Genomic DNA, 21,968 nt, shown 5'->3' with positions numbered 1-21,968 from the left:
TACTATTACTACCAAGGTTGAAAGTAACATAACATATGGAGAAACTGATTTTAAATGACACATGATACCAGGAGGTTTATACAGGTTATTGTAATGACTGGACTTTTTGGCAAAAATTACGATAAACATTGTGTAGACTGATGTGAGCCTGAAAAACAATTTTCTTTTTTTTTTTTGGAAATAATGTTCAACATATCTATGAATTGATGGCTTTGAAAGGGCAGGGGCATAGCACTGCAGCACTGGGGTTTGTGGACCGCGTTTGAGATAGCAGATCACTCAGATGTCATCATAGATGTAATCCAATGGCTCCTGGTCATTTTGGGCTTCCTCAATCTGTCCTGTGGTTGTGTCTGCTTCTTTCTGTGCTTCCACTTCATCCTCCATCCCCCAGCCAACATTTCCCCAGGACTCTTCCTCCACTAGCTCCCCATCTCCATCCCCTCCAACCTCCCCTTTCCCCTCCCCCTTTCCATTCTCACTCACTACGCCAGCCCCTGCCTCCTGCCCACCCATGCTGTCCCAGCGACGCTTGCGATTTGGCTCCCTATCGGGTTCTGGAACTTCACGCCCCTCATTCTCCTGAATCTGCATCCCTTCTTCATACTTACCTTCATCCTTACCATCCTCCTGTCCTTTGATGTCATCCCTATCGCCAGCTTCTTCTGCTTCCATTTGATCTTCAGTCTTCTCTTCAGAAACTGCCATCTCTTCCACTTTACCACTGTCTGTGGCTGACATTTCCGCCACTATCTCCTTGCTTTTTGGAGTCTCTTTTTCATCATCTTCATCACCGTCTCTGGATTTCCTTGTTCTCTTCTTCTCCTTGCCCTTTCTCTCCTCTTTCTCATGCTTACTTACTTCATCCCTATGTGACACCTTTTCATCCTTCTTACCCTTTACCTCATCCCTGTTACTATGGCGACGTCTCCGCTGTTCTCCGCTTCGTCTCCTCTCTTTCTTCACCTCTTCCTCCTTGTTGATTGTTTTCCTATCATCTTCAGTCTTCTTGCCTTCTAGCTCTGCAACTTTCTTGTCTAACTCTGTCCTTCGCTTCTCTACGGTACCTTTAAAAAAGCCACACAAATTTTCAAATAAATCCTTTTGAACCTTTTGAACCTATCTTGATTTTTTTTTCCATACAGGTGTACACATTTGTGTATATCTTCCTTTGAAGAAAAACGGCTGGTTTCTCACAATACATTCAAGCATGGCTATGCATGGTAGCATACCTATTATATAAACTAACATAATCTACAGCACTTTGAAAGTGACATTATCATCTCTAGGATTGAGAATTCTCTGCATTTATGATTCAAGAGGCTATCACACTTCATCTTCATACATATCAAACATTCTACAAATTCCACTGCTTTGGAACACATATATGGCTACAGCAGGTTTTACAGAACGTTAATGGGAAAAGCAGAGAATGTTTTGCACAGGAGTATATGACCAAAGCCCAATTGATATACCAAAGGCAAAAAGGTCTTACTGTTCAGAAACTGTTTGGTCTCCTTCAGAAGCTTCTCAGTACCAAGGGTCCACTTCGCTGGCCGGTAGTACAGGTGTGGTTTAGCCTTGGTTCGGATAAAACTACTCAACTGGAGCGTATGAGCATCCCACTCTTTGTGCTGTGCAGACATAAAGGGATATTTTCAATGCCTGCAACAACATCTTCAGCTCTTTAACTTAAGATACCTGCCATAACACTGCTTATCACAATTGTATGTCATAGATGGTGAATTACGAATGATGATATGAACTGGCAGTATGAATGTATGTGGAAATTTGAATATACACTTGCATAACATTGTTCTAAATGCTATGGCATGTGATGATGCAATTCCAAGCTGGAAGACAATATATCAATGTGCATATATCAAACGGGTTACATACATTTAATAACCTGCTAATGGTATGTGAACTCACATTGCCCAAACTGCAAAGTTTCAACTTCCAGCAGCCCGTTCTCACACCAGAATACCCATGGTACAATGCTTCTTAGCAGTATATACCTGAATTCAGCAGTCTAACAGAGCTATCAAGTATAAGTAGGGTATAAGTACTTCAAAATCTACTGCTTGTCACTCCTGTTAACATTTCATTTAGCCTCAAGAAGTGGCCAATGAAGGATGTGCATCCAGACAGTTTATCATTATTATTTTCTTGAATAATTCATATCATTACTATCTTCAACCATTTTCAGATGGTATCTTACCTCTTGAGTTAACTCAACAAGCTGCTCCAGCTTAGTTAGTTCTGCCTGTTTTTCCTTTCGCTGCTGGAAAAGGTGTTTCTTCTCCTCAGCTACTGCCTTCTTTTCTTCCACTGCCTTCTCTTCTAACTTATTTTCAATCTCTTTACGCCGCTTGTCCTGGCAGGAGAAACATAACCACCATCAATTCATCATACTTGTAAATCCCCATAACAGCATAATGCTACATTCATGTACAAACAATCACATGCATGGAAGTATATATATACTGTGAAAAGATGGCTCCATCTTTTTCATTTCTCATATAGTTTTTGTTTCCCTTCAGCACAGTGTCTAACAGCAGGAATGCAGAGTCCTACACTGTATGAACATATATACCTACTGCATGATATATATCTTTTAAAAACACAACAGTCATGGTAAAATCTGTGACAAGGCTAAGATGTATGACAGTTGCTGTCCACAGAAGTTGACTACTTTAATAACTAATTTGACAGTTACTCTAGGCCACTCAATAATTGCAATACACATAAACATCTGAACATGGTAAAAATGCTTTAACAATAGATTTGTCAGAAGAATCTTGAAAATGTTTATGACTTACAAGGGTTGATAGGAAGGAAAGCAAAGCCTTAGGAAATGACTTTATGTGCATTTCAAAATATAAGCCCTAGCCTACAAATAGCATTTATAACTATGCATCACAGAGTAACTCTGTCTCCCTACGTTCGACCACTCCTCTTTTATGCTTGGGTCAACATGAACCTATTTCTGTGCCTTGGAAGTCGTCCGTCACACAGCTTGAGAATGGAGACTGACCTTGTCTGTTTTGGTTACACTTTCATCTCTGAATTTCTGCAGGGTGCCCAGTAGATGACCAAACATTCTCTTGTTTCTGAAAAGAAAAAAAAAAGTGAACAATCCCACATACAGCAACTGATGTTGATAATACAGCATTTGTTGCAATGAGTGTATTTGAAGAGATGCGTTAATTTCTCATGACGTGGAATCCCACTTTTCCACTTGCTGTCGTGTATGCATCAATCATTTACAATTGTGTTCATGTACTCTGTAGACACTGCCTCACCTGTCCACACTGGCCTTGTCCTTGCTGTGATCCTTGATGCTCTGCTGCCGAGTTCTTGTGGCCAGGGAGGTCGGGGTAGCTACCACAGAGGACTGAATCAATGGCTGCCCAGAAAAATAAGTAGAGAAAGCACAATCAGGACACATTCCTCAAACTTCTTTCAACAATTTGTTGACATGTAATTATAATTCTTTTTGCTTCTTCATAGCAAATATCAAGGCTGCCCAGTATTGACTAGGATATAAATTCAGTAACATGATGCAACAAGACTGTCTAGAACAACAACACTCCTATAAAGGACATGTTGTATTTGATTCAAATATACCATTCACATACACACAGTAAACTTATTTCTATTAAGTAAAGAATTCATTTGGATTGTGTATATAATACAACTCTTGTTCTTATCAAAGGTAAACGTTCTCAAATATCAGTCCAAACTGAACAATTTCCCCTCCTTACAACAAATGAAACTTAAAGGGGATGGCTAGTAACTGATCAGTGAGAATCAGTGGGAATGCTGGGGGATGATTGTTCCAATCCTTGTGGGATTCATTTAAGAGTACATTATATATCTATTGTTGTGTGAAAATTATTTGCTTCAGAACGGTCTCATATTCAAGTAATGTGCAGATTAATGCCCCGTCACTGACCAGGCACGCTAACCTGGAAACACTAAACTGCACATTACTTGAATATGAGACCGTTCTGAAGCAAATAATTTTCACACAACAATAGATATATAATGTACTCTTAAATGAATCCCACAAGGATTGGAACAATCATCCTCCAGCATTCCCACTGATCAGTTACTAGCCATCCCCTTTAATGTAGTGAATGTATCATCACATTCTAAAGTCAATTAAAAAAGAAAAAAAAAATGATCGTTTTCATTAACAAGTGCTATAGGAACTGGAGTGAATTTAGTATATGGCCAGTTACATTACAGACTATGTATATATATATAGATATATATATTTATTTATTTATTTATACTATAAATACATACATATATATATATATATATATATATATATATATATATATACATATCATTCTTAATCATCCATATGAAGCAGTAATGGATTAGAAATTCTGATTAATATTTGTTTTTCATGTATGGACATTAAATACACACATATGAAAACAAAATAGCTTCCCATGAAAAACACACACAAAAACAAACAAACAAACAAATAAACAAAAAACCACAGCAAACAACTTAGTGGTAATGGTAGGGTGCTGGGAAGGAGACCACTACTTTCACATTGATTATCTAATTCACAAAAGGATGTGGTGTATTATTTGCTGATTCCATATCAAGAGACACGATGTACCAACCTTATGGTCCTGTTCCTCATCCTCATCATCGCTGTTGGCTCTGTTCCTTGGTCCCACGCGGTTGCCAAGCCTGAAAACATAAGAATATCACATTCATATAATCATCATAAGGCAAGGTGATAAAGATCTAAGAATGTTTTTCATACTAGGCTACCTTTCCTGACAGCTTGTAAACACCTATGTCACATATCAGGGGACAAAAACGTCAACCTTTCATTTTTATACAAACACTATTCTCACATAATGAAATCAAGAGCAAAGTTCATTTTGAAATTGCATTTGATTTCTTGGGTTTTTTTTTCAGGTCACATTTAAAGTACTGTCTTTGACGCTTTGGTACACATATTGGTTCACCATTTTTATGTAAATCACAAGACTGACACTTCTCGAACTTGTGGCCTGACCCACTGAAATCAATACTAAATTGCTTCTTTAACCAATCCACTCAATTACAAAATGATGACAGCAATCTAGGAGAATCTGATCACCTGGAAGCATTTAGGATGACATGGACTCTACATGCTACATGTCCATTATAGATGAGGAAACCTGTACCATGTTCAAGGTGCTCTCTACAAGCAGTGAATTGATACCAACAAGGATAAGATTTTCACAACCGTTGCAGAACCAACCTGCTAAATGGACTTCCAAGGTTTTGTCTTTTAGCAGGGGGAGCTCCCAGTCTCTCCATCAATGTGAGCCTGCAATTCAACAATACAATATGAAACATCAATTGAAGATAATGTGTAATGCCAAATGTCTTAAGAGTGTGGCTCTTCTTAAATTGCTTGTGTAGCATACATGTAAACAAGTAGATGGAACAAGTACATGAAGCTGAGTCACCTTGTATCATTTTATGAGGGAAAATGGAAAATCAGGCCAGAGAAAGAGAGAAAAAATGTTTATGCCAACAAATCTCTTCACATCATTTACAAATTGGAATATGTAATCAATACCCCCCCCCCCCAAAAAAAAAAAAAAAAAAAAATTATGTTCTCCTCACATTTGTGTCACTTTTTCACAGTGAAACATGGAGTTTACATCGGCTGTTTTCCATTTTTTTTTCCCCCTTCAAACTGCCAGTTCAACACTCTTCATGCATGAAACACAGAAAACTTTACCTTTGCACTGTCAGTCCTCTGCCTCTACCCTTCCCCATGGATGAATCAAGAGAAATCCTTCGCTGATCACCAGCTGATTTCCACTGGTCACCCGAAAATTGTCTCTGGTCACCTGAAAATCGTCTCTGGTCACCCGATATTCTCCTCACATCACCAACAACTCTCCGCTGTTCTCCAACAACAAGTCTTCTAGTGTCTCCAACAGAAACCCTGTCAAAACATTAAAAACAAATGATAATAATCAAATGATAATAATAATTCCTCATCCATCACTGCTTCATACAGATGTATGTAAAACTTGACTGTCTATCATGTGCTTCCATCAACTGATTCCTCTTTCATTCAAGTGAGTGGATGAATATATGACAATGTCAACTTATTTGCATAGTTACAATCTATGACCCATGAATGACAGCTGTCAACATTTTAAAGGGACTGTACAGTACTGGTTGAGGTGGGGATTCATGTTTTGAACATTCCTAAGTGAGATAATGAGAAACCTCTTATGAAGTATGAAAGAGCATGTAATTTTAAGAAGGATTTAACGTTTATTTGATGAAAATTGGTTTTCAAATGGCTGAGATATCCAAAAAAGGGATAATAATAAAAGGCGACAGGCCACGCCTTTTATTAGGATCTCTTTGTTTCACCTTGTTTTGGGATATCTCAGCCATTTCAAAACCGATTTTCATCAAATAAACTTTTGATACCCCTTAGAATTGCATGCTCTTTGACATCTCATAGAGTGGTTTCTGAATATCTCGCAAAACATTACAAGCTAAATCCTCACCTCAACCAGAACTGTACACACACTTTAAGTTACACAGTAGTATTTTGACAAGTATCAGCTTTCCCATTGGCTACTTAATTTGGCAAAGATGTAAAGTTAAGCCATTAACATTATGGATGTACTACCGCGTATATTTTACAGTGGAACTCGAAACATTTCTAACTTTGCCACTCCTGTAGTGCTCAAATGTGCAAGACTTGCTAATTTTACAACTGCAGTGAATTGCCAGAATGGTGGCATTTAATGCTCCTGAACAATTAACAAAGGCTACATGAAGTTTCCACAGAATGAATGTGTTTTGTTTCTTTTCCACTACTTTGATGAAAATAAATGTTCCAGTGAAATGTCATGAGTTTTTACTCAAACACTAGTTGATATTTATCAAAAAGGTACAACACTGAAGTGGTTCACAGCAATTTTTGTGGAATTCCCTTTATATTTTTCTTTATATTGTTGTCCCCACATACATGTGTACATCATAATCTCCAGTAGTCTCCTAATGCAGCGGTTCCAACACCAAAATTTTAAAAATTCATAACTTTTGTATCAATTGTCCAATTTTTCTCAAACTTTCACTGATATGCTCTACTACTAATGTTGCTGCTTTCACTCGATCCACATTTTCTCTTTGGGTTTGGGTTTCCTTTAAGTCAAGATATGCATGATATCAACACAAACAAACAAAACAAAAAGGGGCAAACAAAAAATATATGTGGCACACGAGAACATTTCCACAACCACTGCACAATTAATTACATTCAGATTTAAATCTACCCAGTGCAGTGCCATTCCCTTACATTATCACGATTATTTACAGACGACATCATACACTGATTCATATCAATTACCTCTGCCATGGGAGGAGGTTATGTTTTTGTTACCGTTGGTTTGTGTGTTCGTTTGTTACTTTGTCCGTGTGCAAAATAACTCAAAAAGTAGTTAATGGATTTGGATGAAACTTGCAGGAAAGGTTTAGAATGGTACAAGTAACAGATGATTAAATCTTGGTAGTGATCTGAGAATTTTTGGGGAATTTGTGAAGGATTTTTTATATTTTGGCAGGTAGGGCCAGGGTCAATGAACTTGGGAGTTCAGGCTGCGCGTGCTTCGCTTTCTGCTACAGTGCTAGGGCGAGGCGCGCCGCGCAGCTGAGGGTTTATGACATAACTAAACAAAGGCTTCTATATATTGGGAAATCACACGATTTTTCACCATGTAGGCCTAGACACTATACCTTATACCTATACTATGGGTGGAAATCACTGATCTCTATATGGGAGAGCCCAAAGAACTTTTCCCCAGTGGTGGAGAGGAGAAAAATCTCTTTGGGAAGAGCAAGATCATCGATGGAAAGTAGCTGCTTGGCACAATTCTCGCTATCGCCAATGACGTAAAAAGTACCAGGATGTGGCTTTTTCGTCAAGATTTAGTGCACTTGGTAGCAAGGGCACTTCCGGCGCGGAGCATAATTTGCACAACGCTAGCGTGCGCGTACGTGTACCTTACCTATAGCGTCGCGCCGACCACGGATACTACTAGTAGTACAGTAGGCGGCTGTACCGCCCGAGCAAGCGAGTGGCCAGGCCTGTCATACTCGTACACTGTAGTCGAGTCCCCGCCAGTGGCGGCCGGCCTTGCATTAGCATGCACCACTGCACGCAGTGTACTGCTTGATCATGCAATCGACGTGCACATCACAGACCAGTCATCTCTGCGCTGCATACGCTGAAAATATGCTGGAAAATATTCACCCACCTGGATATCGTCATAGAATGCCCATCTTTTTTTGTTTGTTCTCCGTCGAAATGTCGCGAACACAATCGGGAACGAACAGTGATCTCGAACTTATCCTGTCTCCGAAGCAACTTCTTCCAAGTAAGTAGATCTACAGTACGTACAATGTACGTAGGCACTAGGCCTACTACCTAGTGCTACAACCACTCGTAAGTCGCGCGTGCACGTACTGCGCTGTGGAGTCACCCGCAAACTTCACCCACGCGGCCACGTCACGTCTCGCATGCCAGTAAGGGTCCTATTTCTGCAGATTTTGTTCATTTATTGTCGTATGAACAACATATGGCAGCTTCGCAGCAACAAAGAATAGTCGTATTAACAGCAATTTCGTAAGAATTGAGAAATTTCAAATCATATTAAAGCTGTAATTCAAGTCGAGAAAACAGGAAGTACACGTAGAATACGGTCCGTTGTGTGTGTAAATAGCATTAGTCACGTATCACGCGCGTACGAACGGAAGTGATTTTGCTACATGACTATCCCATAATGCACCGTAAATGACGCTTAAATCAACATCCGGGTACTTTTTACGTCATTGGCGATAGCGAGAATTGGCGGAGGTCTGCGCTTAGTCTCAGTGCAGAGTGCTTTTCTACTGTAAAATTTTAGTTCCTTTATATTTTCAAGACCTCAGTTTAACTGCCCAATTTGGCTTGCATTGATCAGACAACATGCAGCAGGTTCACAGGTCCAAACCTCCCTTCCCGTCTGCGTCTCGTCAGCTCCAACAAACTAACGTTAGGCCTAAATCTACATTTAATCGGATCTATACGCTATAGACCGATTCCATTTCGATGACCTATTCACCTACCGCCGCTAGCGGCGCTATAACGGTCGCCATAACTGGGGGCCAACGGGGGCTCTCTCCAGCGTGCTAGCTACCCAGCGAGAGTTGCACTTGCAGCTCAGCAGCCTAGCGTACCCATCGCGCATACTTAGCCGGGCCTGGCCGCTGCGCCGCGGCCGGCGACCGCCGGCGCCGCGCTAATATTGTGATTGTTTAAATACTCACTGTGGAAAAGCAATTCAGCGGCTTTTAATGCCTTTCTTTTGGACAAATTGAGTGATTCAGACATATTGATCTACTTTGAAAACTTCAAAGGAAGGATCAGGAAAACACACTGTGCAGTTGTTGGGTGCACAAATAACAGAAAAAATGGAAATGGAAGCTGCACGGCAGTGTGTGAAATTCAGACACCGCTGACGCATGATAAACTAAGGCAAAATTAAAGACGATTAAGTGAAATACAACGATATAAAAATGCACAGATTTCGAAACAAACTATGTCTACTAGATTCTCTATTTGATTAGGTTATCACTGCATATTCATAAAATGTGTTGTTCATCGTAGAAGACAAGTTTAGATCAAAGAATTTGATAATTCACTGATTTTTTTTGTTGTTGATTTTTTATCCTTGGTGACTCCTACTTGCCAAAGTTAGAATACACTTCCCAGCTAGACTTTATTATTATGACAAACATTTTACAGCCTACACTACAGCTTAATAAATGTTTCAAAATGCGTTAAATTCTTATTATTGTTTTCACTTCTTCAATGTTCAGCACTGAATTGACCATAGGCCTATTCAATTTTGGCCTGGAACTCTGAATTTGACTTTTGATAAAGTGATACATGTACTTATTAAATATTAAACCATGGATGGTGGCAAATATCTGTTTCATAATCATAATTAACAAAGTATGATTTGAAAATCACTTTTGTAGATCATAATATTGGGCGTTAGCGTGATGTTACGCGAGGTTACTTAGACCTAAAATAGTAAAATAGTGCAGAGTAGTTTTGGTTGTTGACATCAGGCAACGTAAGTTAAGTTTATACGGCTTAGAAACGCCTAGATTTGTATTCCTTTTGGTTTATACTTAGTTAAGCTTGTCTGGTGCAGCAACCGAAAATGATATAGGATGTAGGGTTCTAGAAGTCAATAGGTCTAGATCTAGTCTGGACTCTTGCCTAGATTTCTAGACAAGATCTAACGTAGGAATAGGCAGATTATACCCTGCTGGCCCGACACTCCCGAGTAACTTTAGGCAAAAGCCTGCCCTAAAAAGGTTAAGTTAACTATAGCTTGCAATTTATTGCGCCATATCTAGCTCAAGATTCTTATTCATTATTTGTATTTAATTATATCAGTTAACTTGTCAACAGCCTAGGCTTATTAGCAAGACGTCTGCCTGCGCCTAGCAATAATTCTCCCCAGGGGTTTTTATTCTCTTACACAAATGTGAATATATGGGGCTTATAACACGCGAGTACCCAAGTCATCGCCAAAGAAATAGAGTCTACAAACATTCACGGATCGTACCGATATTTACCTTGAAATTCAAGTTTTGGCTACAGCCGTATGTCATCTACCCATTCGCTCATAGTCGGTATAAGTTGTTTAATTTTATCTATTTTAATTAGCTAGCGAAAAAAAAAAAATGTAGACTGTAGTTGTCACAAAGCCAGATGCGTCGATCGCTGCCAGCGCCAGAGATAGCTAGCTGGCCGGCTGGCGCCGGGTGGTAAAAGCACTGGCTGCCGCTGGCACCCTTGCAACGCACGCAGGGTGCTTGCCGACCCGGCCTGTTTGGCCTCCAGTTATGGCGTCACCTTAAGAGGGCGCACTTCCATCCATGAACAGTCGCTTGAATCGGTCTATACATATTGTATAGAACATCTACCACAAGTTGGTACATGATTCGGCACGCCGTACACCGGGGTACCGTTGTAACCCGGGGTACCGCGTTGTACAGCGCCATCTCATGCCCATTACTTTATAATGCGTATCCGAATTCAGATACGCCAATTCCGAATTCGGATACGGCAAAGTCGTACACGTAGCAATGAACTAGCACCATAGGTGTTTTTCGAAGTACACTTGAATGCATTAATTGTTGCATAATCACAAATAAGAAAACATTTTTGTGCATCATAATACTAAAAAATATTTTGACACATTTTTTGGTAAGCCAGGGTACAGCGCTGAAAAAAAAGTAATTAACTCAAAAAATGGCAAATTTTCATTTGGTACCCCAGGGTACCAAATATTGCATCACATACGTACGTGTAGAGACTCTACAGGGGGAAGGCACGCGAACGCGGCCGCACGACGCGACGAGCTACGAGTGTAGTCACGTTACATTTACCCGAACTATCTAACTGGTTAGGTTGCATGCAAGTACAAGTGTTCCTGACAACATGGTTCCTTACCTCCTTTCACCAACATGCCCAGGTTCTCGTCCACCTCCCGTTAATTTACGAATGTTTTCTTCGACATCTTCTAAATTTTCCTTCGCTTTTTCCAACCTCTCTTCAAGCAGTGAAGTTATGCTAAGCGTAGCCATCTTGCTGGATATCACATCGCTTTCGTACGTGTACGTCTACGTCTTAGCTCCGTCGTCTACAGCTTGCTGTATGCATAATGCAACGTAGGCAACGTGTACGTGTACGTGTATGCTATACTTGATGCACCAGCCAGCAACGTGATGACGAGCGAGCACGCACGCACATGCATCAGCTCTGCTGCCCTCACCGGTTACTATAATGTTAGGCCATACGGTACCTTTATACGTACAAACTACACTGTACGAGTGTTTACAAGTTTATCAAAGATCGTACAGTGCATGCAAGTACAGTGGTGGCAGTCGGCTAGCTGCTTGCGAAGATCCTACATTCACAGATAGAGGATAGGGAGTGTAGGATCTTTAATTGACTGCGTGGATATGAATGTAGCAGGCCCTAGGAAGTCCAGAATAGAATACCGAGATCTACAAGTCTAGAAGTCTACTCCTTTGCCCAGGGATTAGATCCAGATCTACAACTGTAGAGTCTAGACGGAACTTCGGCCAGGTTGCACGAGAATATCTTGGAAGAAGGTTTGTTTAGCTGGCTCAGAGTGGCTGGCTCATTGTCTGATTGTCTTTAACGTTAACGTTAGAGTTTTAATTTATAAATTTACTTTATAGTAGAAAACCTAACAACGTAAATTAACGTTAGATTCTAAATTGAGTGAATTTAACTTTGAGGTCTTTGATAGTAACTTAGAATCTAACGTTAATTAATTAATAAATAGTTTTTAGTATGAGTAGGTGGCCTAAAGTTAAGGGTAATCATGTAGGTATGCCTACTACACTATGTAGAAATGCACACCATGCACACCTACCATTTCCTTCCTTAATTTGTCAATGAAAACTTCTTGTGGCTATCAGAAGATGGACCATATCTGACGGTTTCATGAAATTTCATAGTCAATTACAGAAGAAAAGTAGCTAATTTTGACTCGAAAGTACGCCGATCGACGACTGTCTCAGCGTAGCATGATGGATGATCGATTATGTGGAAGAGTGATATAACGAGAATAATCGATCGTTGTAGTCTGTAATACAGCCGCTTGTTTGGTGTTTAACCACAATAATTACGTCGGCTCGACAGTATACTCAGTAATGTGGAAAAAAGAAAGTGATCTTGATGCGTCTGTTTTTTTTTTTTTATCGTTTTAGTTAATTTTCTCCTGCATGTGACGGTATATCTGTCAACATTTTTCGCTGACTAAATGATGGATGGATAATATGTGTACAAAACAGTAAAAGATATATGAAAAAATGGGAATTATCCATCATGAATATTGCACAATAAAATGGATTTTTACTACAAAACAAAAGCAAATACTGGGTTGCTGTTTTTGTATACATAATAAAAAAAATGAAATGGAAAAATAAATACTATCATAAAAACAATTACTTTCTACTGTAAGTTGAACTTATCAATCGAAAACATATTACCATTTCAATTTCAATATTCTGTTTCTTTTTCGGTAAAATGAGCACTTTATGAGAAGTCCAGAATATTAATACATGATTGTATAACATACACTTTTTGTAATACTATTCTCATTAATTTATTAAATTAGGCCTATGAATGATGAAAATTACTAGAAACAAATCCCCTTTGAATTCAACTTAATTCCTTCTCATCTTCTTTTCTCTCTCTTTCTCTCTCCCTAATAGCCCAACCTTTTTTCTTCCACTTTTCCTTCAACCACATTCTATTCCCCTCAATACTATTCAAATTAAATAATTTAATCTAAATTATTATCAACTTTTTTCATGATAAAATCAATACTTGCCACAATTTTTAAAGAAAGGATCGATGTCTTAATCCTGGTATGAATAATCGTATCAATAATTTGAATAGTGGTAATCATGATAGTGGCAATGAAAACAAAGAACTATCACAATAGCTCACTAGAGCCTTCGACCAGGGAGGTGGTCCCACGCCTCCCTGCTTCGACTCGGGTGAGCTAACAATAAGAAAAAAAAAAATACGAAAAAGAAAGTAGGGCCTTGGGGCTACACGTATTGCACGAGTCGAGTTCGATATTGTTAGTAAGCGGCTAATTAGAGACTACCAGAATCGATTATAATCGTTGACATCGTTCTCTGCGAAATCGGTGCACTAGTTACGTCGGAGACTATGTTCGCGACCGACGTACTTTTCAACTCCGATTTCTCATTTTTCTTACCTTTTCGGCTTTCTAATTCCATGAAAACTCTCTGATATGGTTCAATTTAGCATCTCCAATAGCTGCACAAAATTTGATTGACAAACAGCGAAGCGAACGGTAGGTGTGCATTTCTACACGATTACCAAGTTAAGTTCATAGTGAGCAAGTCTTGGCAAGTTTCAGAGTCGAGAATGTCCTCGAGTAAAATTACCATGTTGCTTTCTGGAAGATGGAATTTGGGTCGATGTTGTCTAACTGCAATGATGCGGTACACTTGAATATTAAAGGCCACCCTCTTCCTTCTGTCTTCCTGACGTAAATTTGGCGTAAATACTCAATCTTGAGTGATACACGCCATTAAAACCAAAACAACAAAAACATAGTCAACAACAACAATCTTCTGGAGTTGTAGGATTGTTGAGAGTCTTTTGCATCTGATTTCATAAGGTAATTTTTTTAATTAAACTTAGATCCTTTATTAGGTTGGGGATGAGTTTGGTGGCATGGCCTGGCCTGCACTTTCTCCAGTATTTTCTTGTCTTTTTCTAGATATGGACACCAGGCCTGCAAGGCCAAGGGCCTACCCAGTAATCCAAGTGTGGTCTGACAAGTGTCTTAAAGAGTTGACTTTTAAACATCTCGACTTCTGTATTGAAAGTTTCTTTTGATCATAAATTCCCAAGAGTCTGTTGGCTTTCTTTGCAGCTGCTGCACACTCACTGCAGGGCTGCCAACTGTCACTCATTGAGAGTGAGACTCACTCATTTTGGTCCTTTCTCATTCTAAAACTTTATTTCATTTGCATGCACTTCTATTGATCTCACTCATTTTGACTCCTAAATTATAACATTGGTCTATGGGAGTCTCACTCTCAACTAGTTTCCAATGTTGGCAGCCCTGTCACTGGGTTGAGACTTTGAGGGATTGGTGTCCTCTGGTGTTTCTCGTAGGGTGGCATTTCCCATGTGTTACTGTTATTTTGTGTTAGGTGTGATTTGGGTTATGCACAAATATGGTATCCCACATGCATCACTCCACACTTGTCCGCATTATACCTCATCTGCCACTTTCCAGCCCATGAGTGGAGATTGTCTATGTCTTTTTACATATATGTCTTTGATGTCTTCTTCTGTTCCTACAGGATGTGCTAACTTGGTGTCGTCTGCAAACATACTAATTGAATGAGTTGTCACCCATACCACATTCCATATCATTCATGTACATGAGGAAGCAGAGTGGTCCCAACACTGAGCCTTGAACGACGGAACTTGTTACATTTTCCCAGTCCGACTCTACTCCTTGCATAGTAACCTTCTGTTTCCTTCCAGCTAGACACGCCTTAATCCAGTCTAGCACCTTTCCATCGATCCCGTGGCTTTTGAATCTTGGCAATTAGTCTGTTGTGTGGTACAGTGTCAAAGGCTTTGGCTAGGTCTAAGTATACCATGTCTACTCGGATTCCTTTATTGTACTTTGTATTTATTGTACCAGGGACTTTGGGGACATTTCTTATTTTACTTTGTGTTGTGGGGGTTCAATGTGAGAATTCTTTCATCAGAGTGAGGAGGTTAATGTTTAGTGAATTGCATCCATGAGTCCCAGGCTAACTACGTGAGACTTGGCAGCCCTGTGATTGTTGACCTCACTCATCAACCATCACTCAGCTGATTTATGTACTTTGCTGTTGACTTGTAGTGTCAACTCTTTCATTGCCACCCAATACAATCATCAGATAATTTGGGCATTTTAGCTACAGTACAATATGCATTCTTGCTCATATCCAGCTGTAAGTGACCCTTTGAAATCTACCAGCTTGTACATTTCATTCCCCACATTTTTATGCAGTTCTGACTGAGGCACAATTTTCCATGAAGGTAGGATGGATTTCTCTGAGAACTACATGGACACATGCTCCATGGTGGCCCATGCCATCAGGATGGGTAACCATGTTGAGCTGCGCAGATTGATTCGGCAGGGAAAGCCTCTGGATGTTCCAGACAACAGGGGTTGGAGACCCATCCATGAGGCAGCTGCTGGGGGCAACATCCAATGTCTGCAGATATTAATTCAGCACATTGATGAAGAAGGTAAACACAAGGAGCTAAGAGATAGAAAGGAAGTTGGGACAACAGTTTTAAGTATGAAGGGAAACTGTGACAGTCATTGTCATTAGCATGTGATGCTATCCATTTCAAGATGCATGTGAACATTGGTTCACCAGTGTGGTTTGTCTTAGAACTTTAACTATGTTTGTCCTTACAGAAATGTTGTGTGTAATACAAAGTGTAAGTTTGTTTTCTCAGTAAGTGTTTATGAAACACGACCTGCTATGAATCTGAGACAGAACTAGTGACCTTGTCATATTGTAGAGATTTCTCATGCTATTTAACCTTTTTGTAATGAGGTCCCATGAATCAGTGTTTGTTTGTCTGTTTGTTTTCTTGATTTCTTATCAACTTAAGTTGGGGAAGAAGGTCCATCCATAATACAAGCCAATTAAAAAAAAAAATGCATCTTATACTTGTATGACAAATTTTCTGTGTGAGGAAATGAAGTCAGCATCTACTATTGCAATGATGTTAGTGTTGTTAAAAGCACTAGAATTAATCATTTGTTGATGACTAGATTGCTTGTCAGTCTCCAAATATTATATTGAATTTTACTAAAGGAAATTGTCAAGCATTCTCAATAATTGATGGACATGAGGTGCTGCGATTCTCATGTTGAACTGGGAGGGGATCATTAGCTGTGTGCATTAGTTATGCATGATTCCCATGTCACTTGTGTCATGGATTAGCCTGTATGTTCTTTGTGCAAATATGGGTGTACCTTTCACCATTTTGTAAACACAAGTCTTTGTCTAAATGCTGTAGATCTGACAGAGGAGGTGAATCAGAAGTCATATGAAGGAGAGACGCCCCTGTTTCTGGCAGCGAAGGCGGGTCACCATGATGTGGTGTCCCTTCTCCTCCAAAATGAAGCCGATCCAAATATTTGTAATAATGAGGATGGTTCACCAGTACTTCAAGGTAAGTTAAAACTTGTGCAAGTATGACTGCAGTTCCCCCCCCCCCCCTTTCCCCACTCCTCTTCACAGGACATCCCCTTATCCCCTCCTCCTAATAAAAATTAGAAATGAAAAGAAATCAAAACAGAATATTTCATTTTTTTTAAGCTTTTTTTTTTTTATAACAACCCTACAGATTTGAACAAATTTTTTGCTGTTTCAGAATAATAAGCATACATTTAGTTTAAATAGGGAGCACTGCTCGCAAATGATAAAAGTGAAACTAGACATTACAAAAAGTAATGTTGTACATATATTTCAAATGTATCTATGTAGCTAAAATTCATCAGCACCTCCTAATTCACATTAGTAGATAGTTTTACTAAAATGTAGAAACTTGTTCTCATTGACTGTTTAGAGGTGTGTAGTTCCAGATTATGTATGGCATTAAAGGAAGTAGAAAATAGAGTATATTGACTGTGCTAATGTATCAACCTCAGGGTGATGTCTGGATTTCATGATTTCCGGTCTCAGTTAATGGGAGCACCACTTAATGGGTGCATATTAAAAGTCTGACTTGCCATTATCCTTGATTATTTGTTGGCAAGTCAAAATCTTTAGTTCTCCTTGATGAGTTTGAATGAGTGTGTTCTATAAAAGGACCAAGAGTTGCATTTTTCTCATTGTGATGTACGAACTGATCTTGTCTTTTATCCAGCTGTGTGTGGGAATCACATTCGCTGTATAGAGCACCTGACAAGGGCTGGTGCTGACCTAAATGCCAAGTACTACAATGGCTGGACCCCACTCCACGAGGCAGCCAGCCAAGGCAATGTAGCCATAGCTGAATACCTCCTTAGTGCCAGTGCAGACTTAGGGGCCAGAGATGACCATGGCATCCAGCCAGTGTTTGTGGCTGCCCAGTATGGCAAGATCGATTGTCTCACTGTGTTTCTGGACAAAGGTAATGTATTGCTGGATTGCATTCTTTTGCTTTGTCTTGCATTCTTTTTTTATGGTATAGAGAAATTCTTCTCTGTCTAGTCCTAAGTAGAGTGATTAAAGTTGAAATTGATTTCTTTTAATGCTCATAGTGCTTTCAGTCATAAGAAGTGTTGGCTTTTTATCAACCAAATAAATTGGTTTTGGTGAGACACACCCCTTAAACATTTGAATGAAGACACTGAGCTGCCATGATCATTATGAGAAGAGAAAGCTGTCTCTATAATCAATAATGAAAAATATGCACATCTTGGGACAAAATATGTGAAGCTATATTTCAGTTTGCAACACTAATTTGTGATTTGCTGGATCAGCTCCATTGCCTCCATACTTGTCACAGGGGTGTATTTTGTATGCAAATATTTGGCCTTAGATGACTTGTGTTAGATGACAGGCTCACGATCAAATCTCAAGTTTGGCAAATGCTGAATTAGATTCTTTCAGATGATGTGGATAAATCATTTTCAGTGACAACTTTTTCACATTTACCTACGCATATTACCGAAAGAGTTGAAATGCATATATGAGAAGAAAGTAATGCTTCTAGCTGTTCCTTTGCATTGCATTTTAGTTTCTTTTCAGCTACATTGCCCAGATTTCATGGCTAACAAAACAAAACTCATGAGAATTTAACTCTTGGAGGATATGTTTACTCTTGTTCATAGTCATTGAATGGAATTAAATCTCCTTGTCACCTTTAACCTCAATGTGTACACAGGTGCGAACATCAATAGCCAAGCCAGAGACAAAGCCACTCCCCTTTACATTGCCACCCAGGAGAACTACATCGACATCGTCAGACTGCTGTTGGAGAGAGGGGCTAATTCACAGCTTCTTGTGGAGGATGGCTACCTTCCCATCCATGTTGCTGCTTACAAGGGACATATGAGGTACAATTTTTAGAGTTCTGACTGATGATTCTCCCATGCTGCCTCCCTCTGGGGTCACATGAACTATTGTAACACCAGAAACATTCATGGCACGAAACTTTAGCGACTTGGAGTGGACAGCCTTTTTCGCAGCATTAAACTTTCCAGATTGCCCCTGACATTCAATGCATTTGGAGTAAAACACTTTCACTCCTTGTGAAATTTTGTAAAAGTTTTGTGCATGCAAAAATTTCTATTTTTCAAATTCATGAAATTCTTCCATTGAGGTGTTTTGAATGCGACTGATTGACAGATTGCCCTACATTGATGTAAATAAGCACTGAATTGACCAGTCTTTTAGTAGTAGCCACGATAAAAAAAAATCATGGGCGTACATACTTGAGCAGAATTTGAACCTACAACCTGATCTCCGGACAGGCATCATCTCCACTAGACCACCGAGCTTTCACCCGACAGCAAGTGTTGGTTCTAATCCTTAGAGCATGCAGCGGGTACTGCGTAATTATTAAAAACACCTCGACGGAAGAATTTCATGAATTTTAGTAATTACGCAGTACATGCTGCATGCTATAAGGATTAGAACCAACACTTGCTGTCAGGCGAAAGCCCGGTGGTCTAGTGGAGATGACGCCTGTCCGGAGATCAGGAGGTTGTAGGTTCGAATCCTGCTTGGGTACGTACGCCCATTATTTTTTTTTTTATCATGGCTACTACTAAAACACTGATCGATTCAGTGCTTATTTGCATCGATATAGGGCAATTTGTCAATCAGTTGCATTCAAAAATTTCTAGTTTTACAGTATGCTGAGGGACACATCATCTCTGATTTCTGACTCAATTATTCACAGGTCTGGAATTATTAACTGGAACTATTAACTGGTCTGGAATTCCCTTTTAGTGAGTGTTTTGGAATAAGTCAGTCAGATGAAGCCGGATAGTATTTCTGAAGCAGACAATGTCTTGCATTCACTGGTTCTGCCTGGTTATTTCTGACATTCACACAGATGTCTGGAGCTACTCCTTGGTGAATATGACACCTACACATCACTGGACTGCCCAGACACACCCCTTCATCTTGCCATAGAGGGTGGACAGCGAGAGACTGTCAAGTTCCTCATCGAGCACGGCTTTGATGTCAATACGGGCTGGAAGCTTCCTCCTGTCCAGTTGGAGAAGGTGCGCCGCACTCGCCCCCACTTCTTGCCCCCTCTGACCATGGCCGTCATGGAGCGCCAAGTGGAACTGGTGCAGGACATGCTCTCCGTTGGGGCATCAGCAAACTGCAGGGATTTCCCCCCAGTGACGGCCTATAAGTGCCCTTTCTATGCTGCATTCCCCAGCATCAATATCCTGGACATTCTGCTGAAGCACTGCAAGGGGGCCAAGTGTCCCCACTCCCGCTGGACCATGTTCAGGGTCTTCTCTCGCTCCACTGACCTGGATGCCATCCGCTTCTTGCTGGACCGCGGCCAGGAACTGGAACCCGAGTGTGCAGACTGCTCCGTGGACCCCAACGAGTACTGCCCACTCAGGGACTATGCCATTGGTCAGAAGGAATTCTTTGTCGCCCTTGTCAGGCTCTGGTGGCAGTACATCAAGTACCAGCCAAGATGTCGATTTGTGATGGCAGCCTTAAAACCAGAAATAGGTAAACAACCCCATGTCAGTGATTGTCAAGTGAGATATAACTCTACTTTTCAGTTTAAAGAAAGAGTCACTTTATCCATGTACATTTATATTTGTGATAGTCATGCAAGCGCCTTACACCCAAGAGAATTTGAGCATAAATTTTGAATTTGTTAGTTATATATGTGGTTGCAATATTTTTTTTTCCCCCTTTTGATGTGTTGGGTTGGCATGTACCATCATTAGCACTGAATGTGATGACCTAATGATGATTACTGTAATCATTTGTATTTCATTACAGATACTGTTTTGTAATCATTGTTACTACTGCTTATATTATGTGCTGTTACAACCATCAGGGTTGTTATGTCTGTTTTACCATACTGAACATGTGCTTCTCTCTGTAGACTCGCCACGCTCACTGCAGCATCTAGCAAGGATAGCCATACTTGAGAGGCTGGGCCCAGAGCGACTGGTGAATGACGCGGATGTCAAGGGCTTGCCGATTCCCGCCATCATGCAGGATTACATCTTGCACAGATGATAGAGACAGAGAGGATTGCTGGCAGTCGGGAAGCCGCTCTGACATACCTGTTGTATCTCAGGCAGGCAAACATCTACAGGAACATTTATAGGTGGTAAAGTGGTGAATGGAATTCACCAAGTTGGCAAGATCATGCCAGTGCACAACACCCAAGACCAATACTCTAGCTCACAGGACCTGTCACACACTCGCAATTTACAATTGATATCGACTACTTTGACAACAGCTTTGTAACCACTAGTCAGTGGTGAGCATTGTGGTTGTTGCTGTCAGAGATGCTGGCATTCAAACCTCTGTACCAAGAAATTGGAACCTTGGAATTTACACCTGTCAACATTGATGGTGGCTGTTGAATGGCAGGCATTAGCTTTTAGATTGCTTCTAAATTGAATGCTGGGAAGTGAGAAAAGGTTAGTTTCTTGGTAATATTCTTATTGTGTTCATTGGGACAGGTGTAGAAGGAATCATCAGTGCACCTTTGATGTACTTTGACAATTTGTATTCACTTCTCTATAGAAGAGAAAAATATGCATTTTGTTTGCCTGTAAACTTGGTGATGTATGTTGTGTAGGTAGGTTTATTCACAATAGGAAAAAGTTCAGCAGTCACTCTTCTCTTTTGATTTGTGCTTTTGGAGACACTAAGGGTGCGTTCGAGCGCTCTCCTAAAGTGAACTGTACCGTACCGTACCGCGCCAGGGGAGCGTTCGAACGCTCCTAAAGTGTACCGTACCGTACTGTACCGAGCCAAAAGTGGATCACTTCCCGATGTGCTCCAAAAGCGTACCAAAGCGTACCAAAAGTTCGTTGTAAAGCATGCGCGTATCATGCGCATACGTCACAATGCAAAAACATCATTCTCTTTGTTCTGGACAGCTGTAAGTAGGTCAAGCGCAAGGTGAATGACCTTCTTGCTACAAACAAGCGTGACCTTTTCTAAAAATAACTCGAGAGGTACGCTTTCTCAACAGAGCATTCGAACGCTCCCAAACTGGCACAGTACGGTACGGTACGCTTTAGTTCAGTTCGCTTTGGTTCGCT

At 40.2% G+C, this 21,968-nt stretch overlaps 1 protein-coding gene and 1 pseudogene across 1 annotated transcript; one reads left to right on the top strand and one right to left on the bottom strand.

The window, feature by feature from the left end:
* Window positions 1–471: 471 nt before the first annotated feature.
* On the bottom strand, window positions 472–11,729 carry LOC140226519 (uncharacterized; annotated as a pseudogene).
* A 450-nt stretch (window positions 11,730–12,179) lies between these two features.
* LOC140226506 (uncharacterized) lies at window positions 12,180–21,372 on the top strand. Its single transcript, XM_072306968.1, has 7 exons — window positions 12,180–12,231; window positions 15,705–15,946; window positions 16,733–16,888; window positions 17,585–17,830; window positions 18,587–18,758; window positions 19,763–20,406; window positions 20,792–21,372. The coding sequence occupies exons 2-7, from the start codon at window positions 15,739–15,741 to the stop codon at window positions 20,926–20,928; spliced, it is 1,563 nt and encodes a 520-aa protein (XP_072163069.1). The 5' UTR covers window positions 12,180–12,231; window positions 15,705–15,738; the 3' UTR covers window positions 20,929–21,372.
* The last annotated feature ends 596 nt before the right edge of the window (window positions 21,373–21,968 follow it).

This window comes from Diadema setosum, chromosome 1 (genome assembly GCF_964275005.1).
Source record: "Diadema setosum chromosome 1, eeDiaSeto1, whole genome shotgun sequence".
Classification (NCBI taxonomy): Eukaryota; Metazoa; Echinodermata; class Echinoidea; order Diadematoida; family Diadematidae; genus Diadema; species Diadema setosum.
Note: the sequence above shows the minus strand (reverse complement) of the source record. Positions and strands in the feature narration are given on the sequence as shown.

Coding starts and splice junctions, on each gene's coding strand:
- LOC140226506 (XM_072306968.1), top strand. CDS start 15,739: ATGGATTTCTCTGAGAACTACATGGACACATGCTCCATGGTGGCCCAT. Junction 15,947..16,732: donor TCAGCACATTGATGAAGAAG/GTAAACACAAGG, acceptor TAAATGCTGTAG/ATCTGACAGAGGAGGTGAAT. Junction 16,889..17,584: donor TGGTTCACCAGTACTTCAAG/GTAAGTTAAAAC, acceptor TCTTTTATCCAG/CTGTGTGTGGGAATCACATT.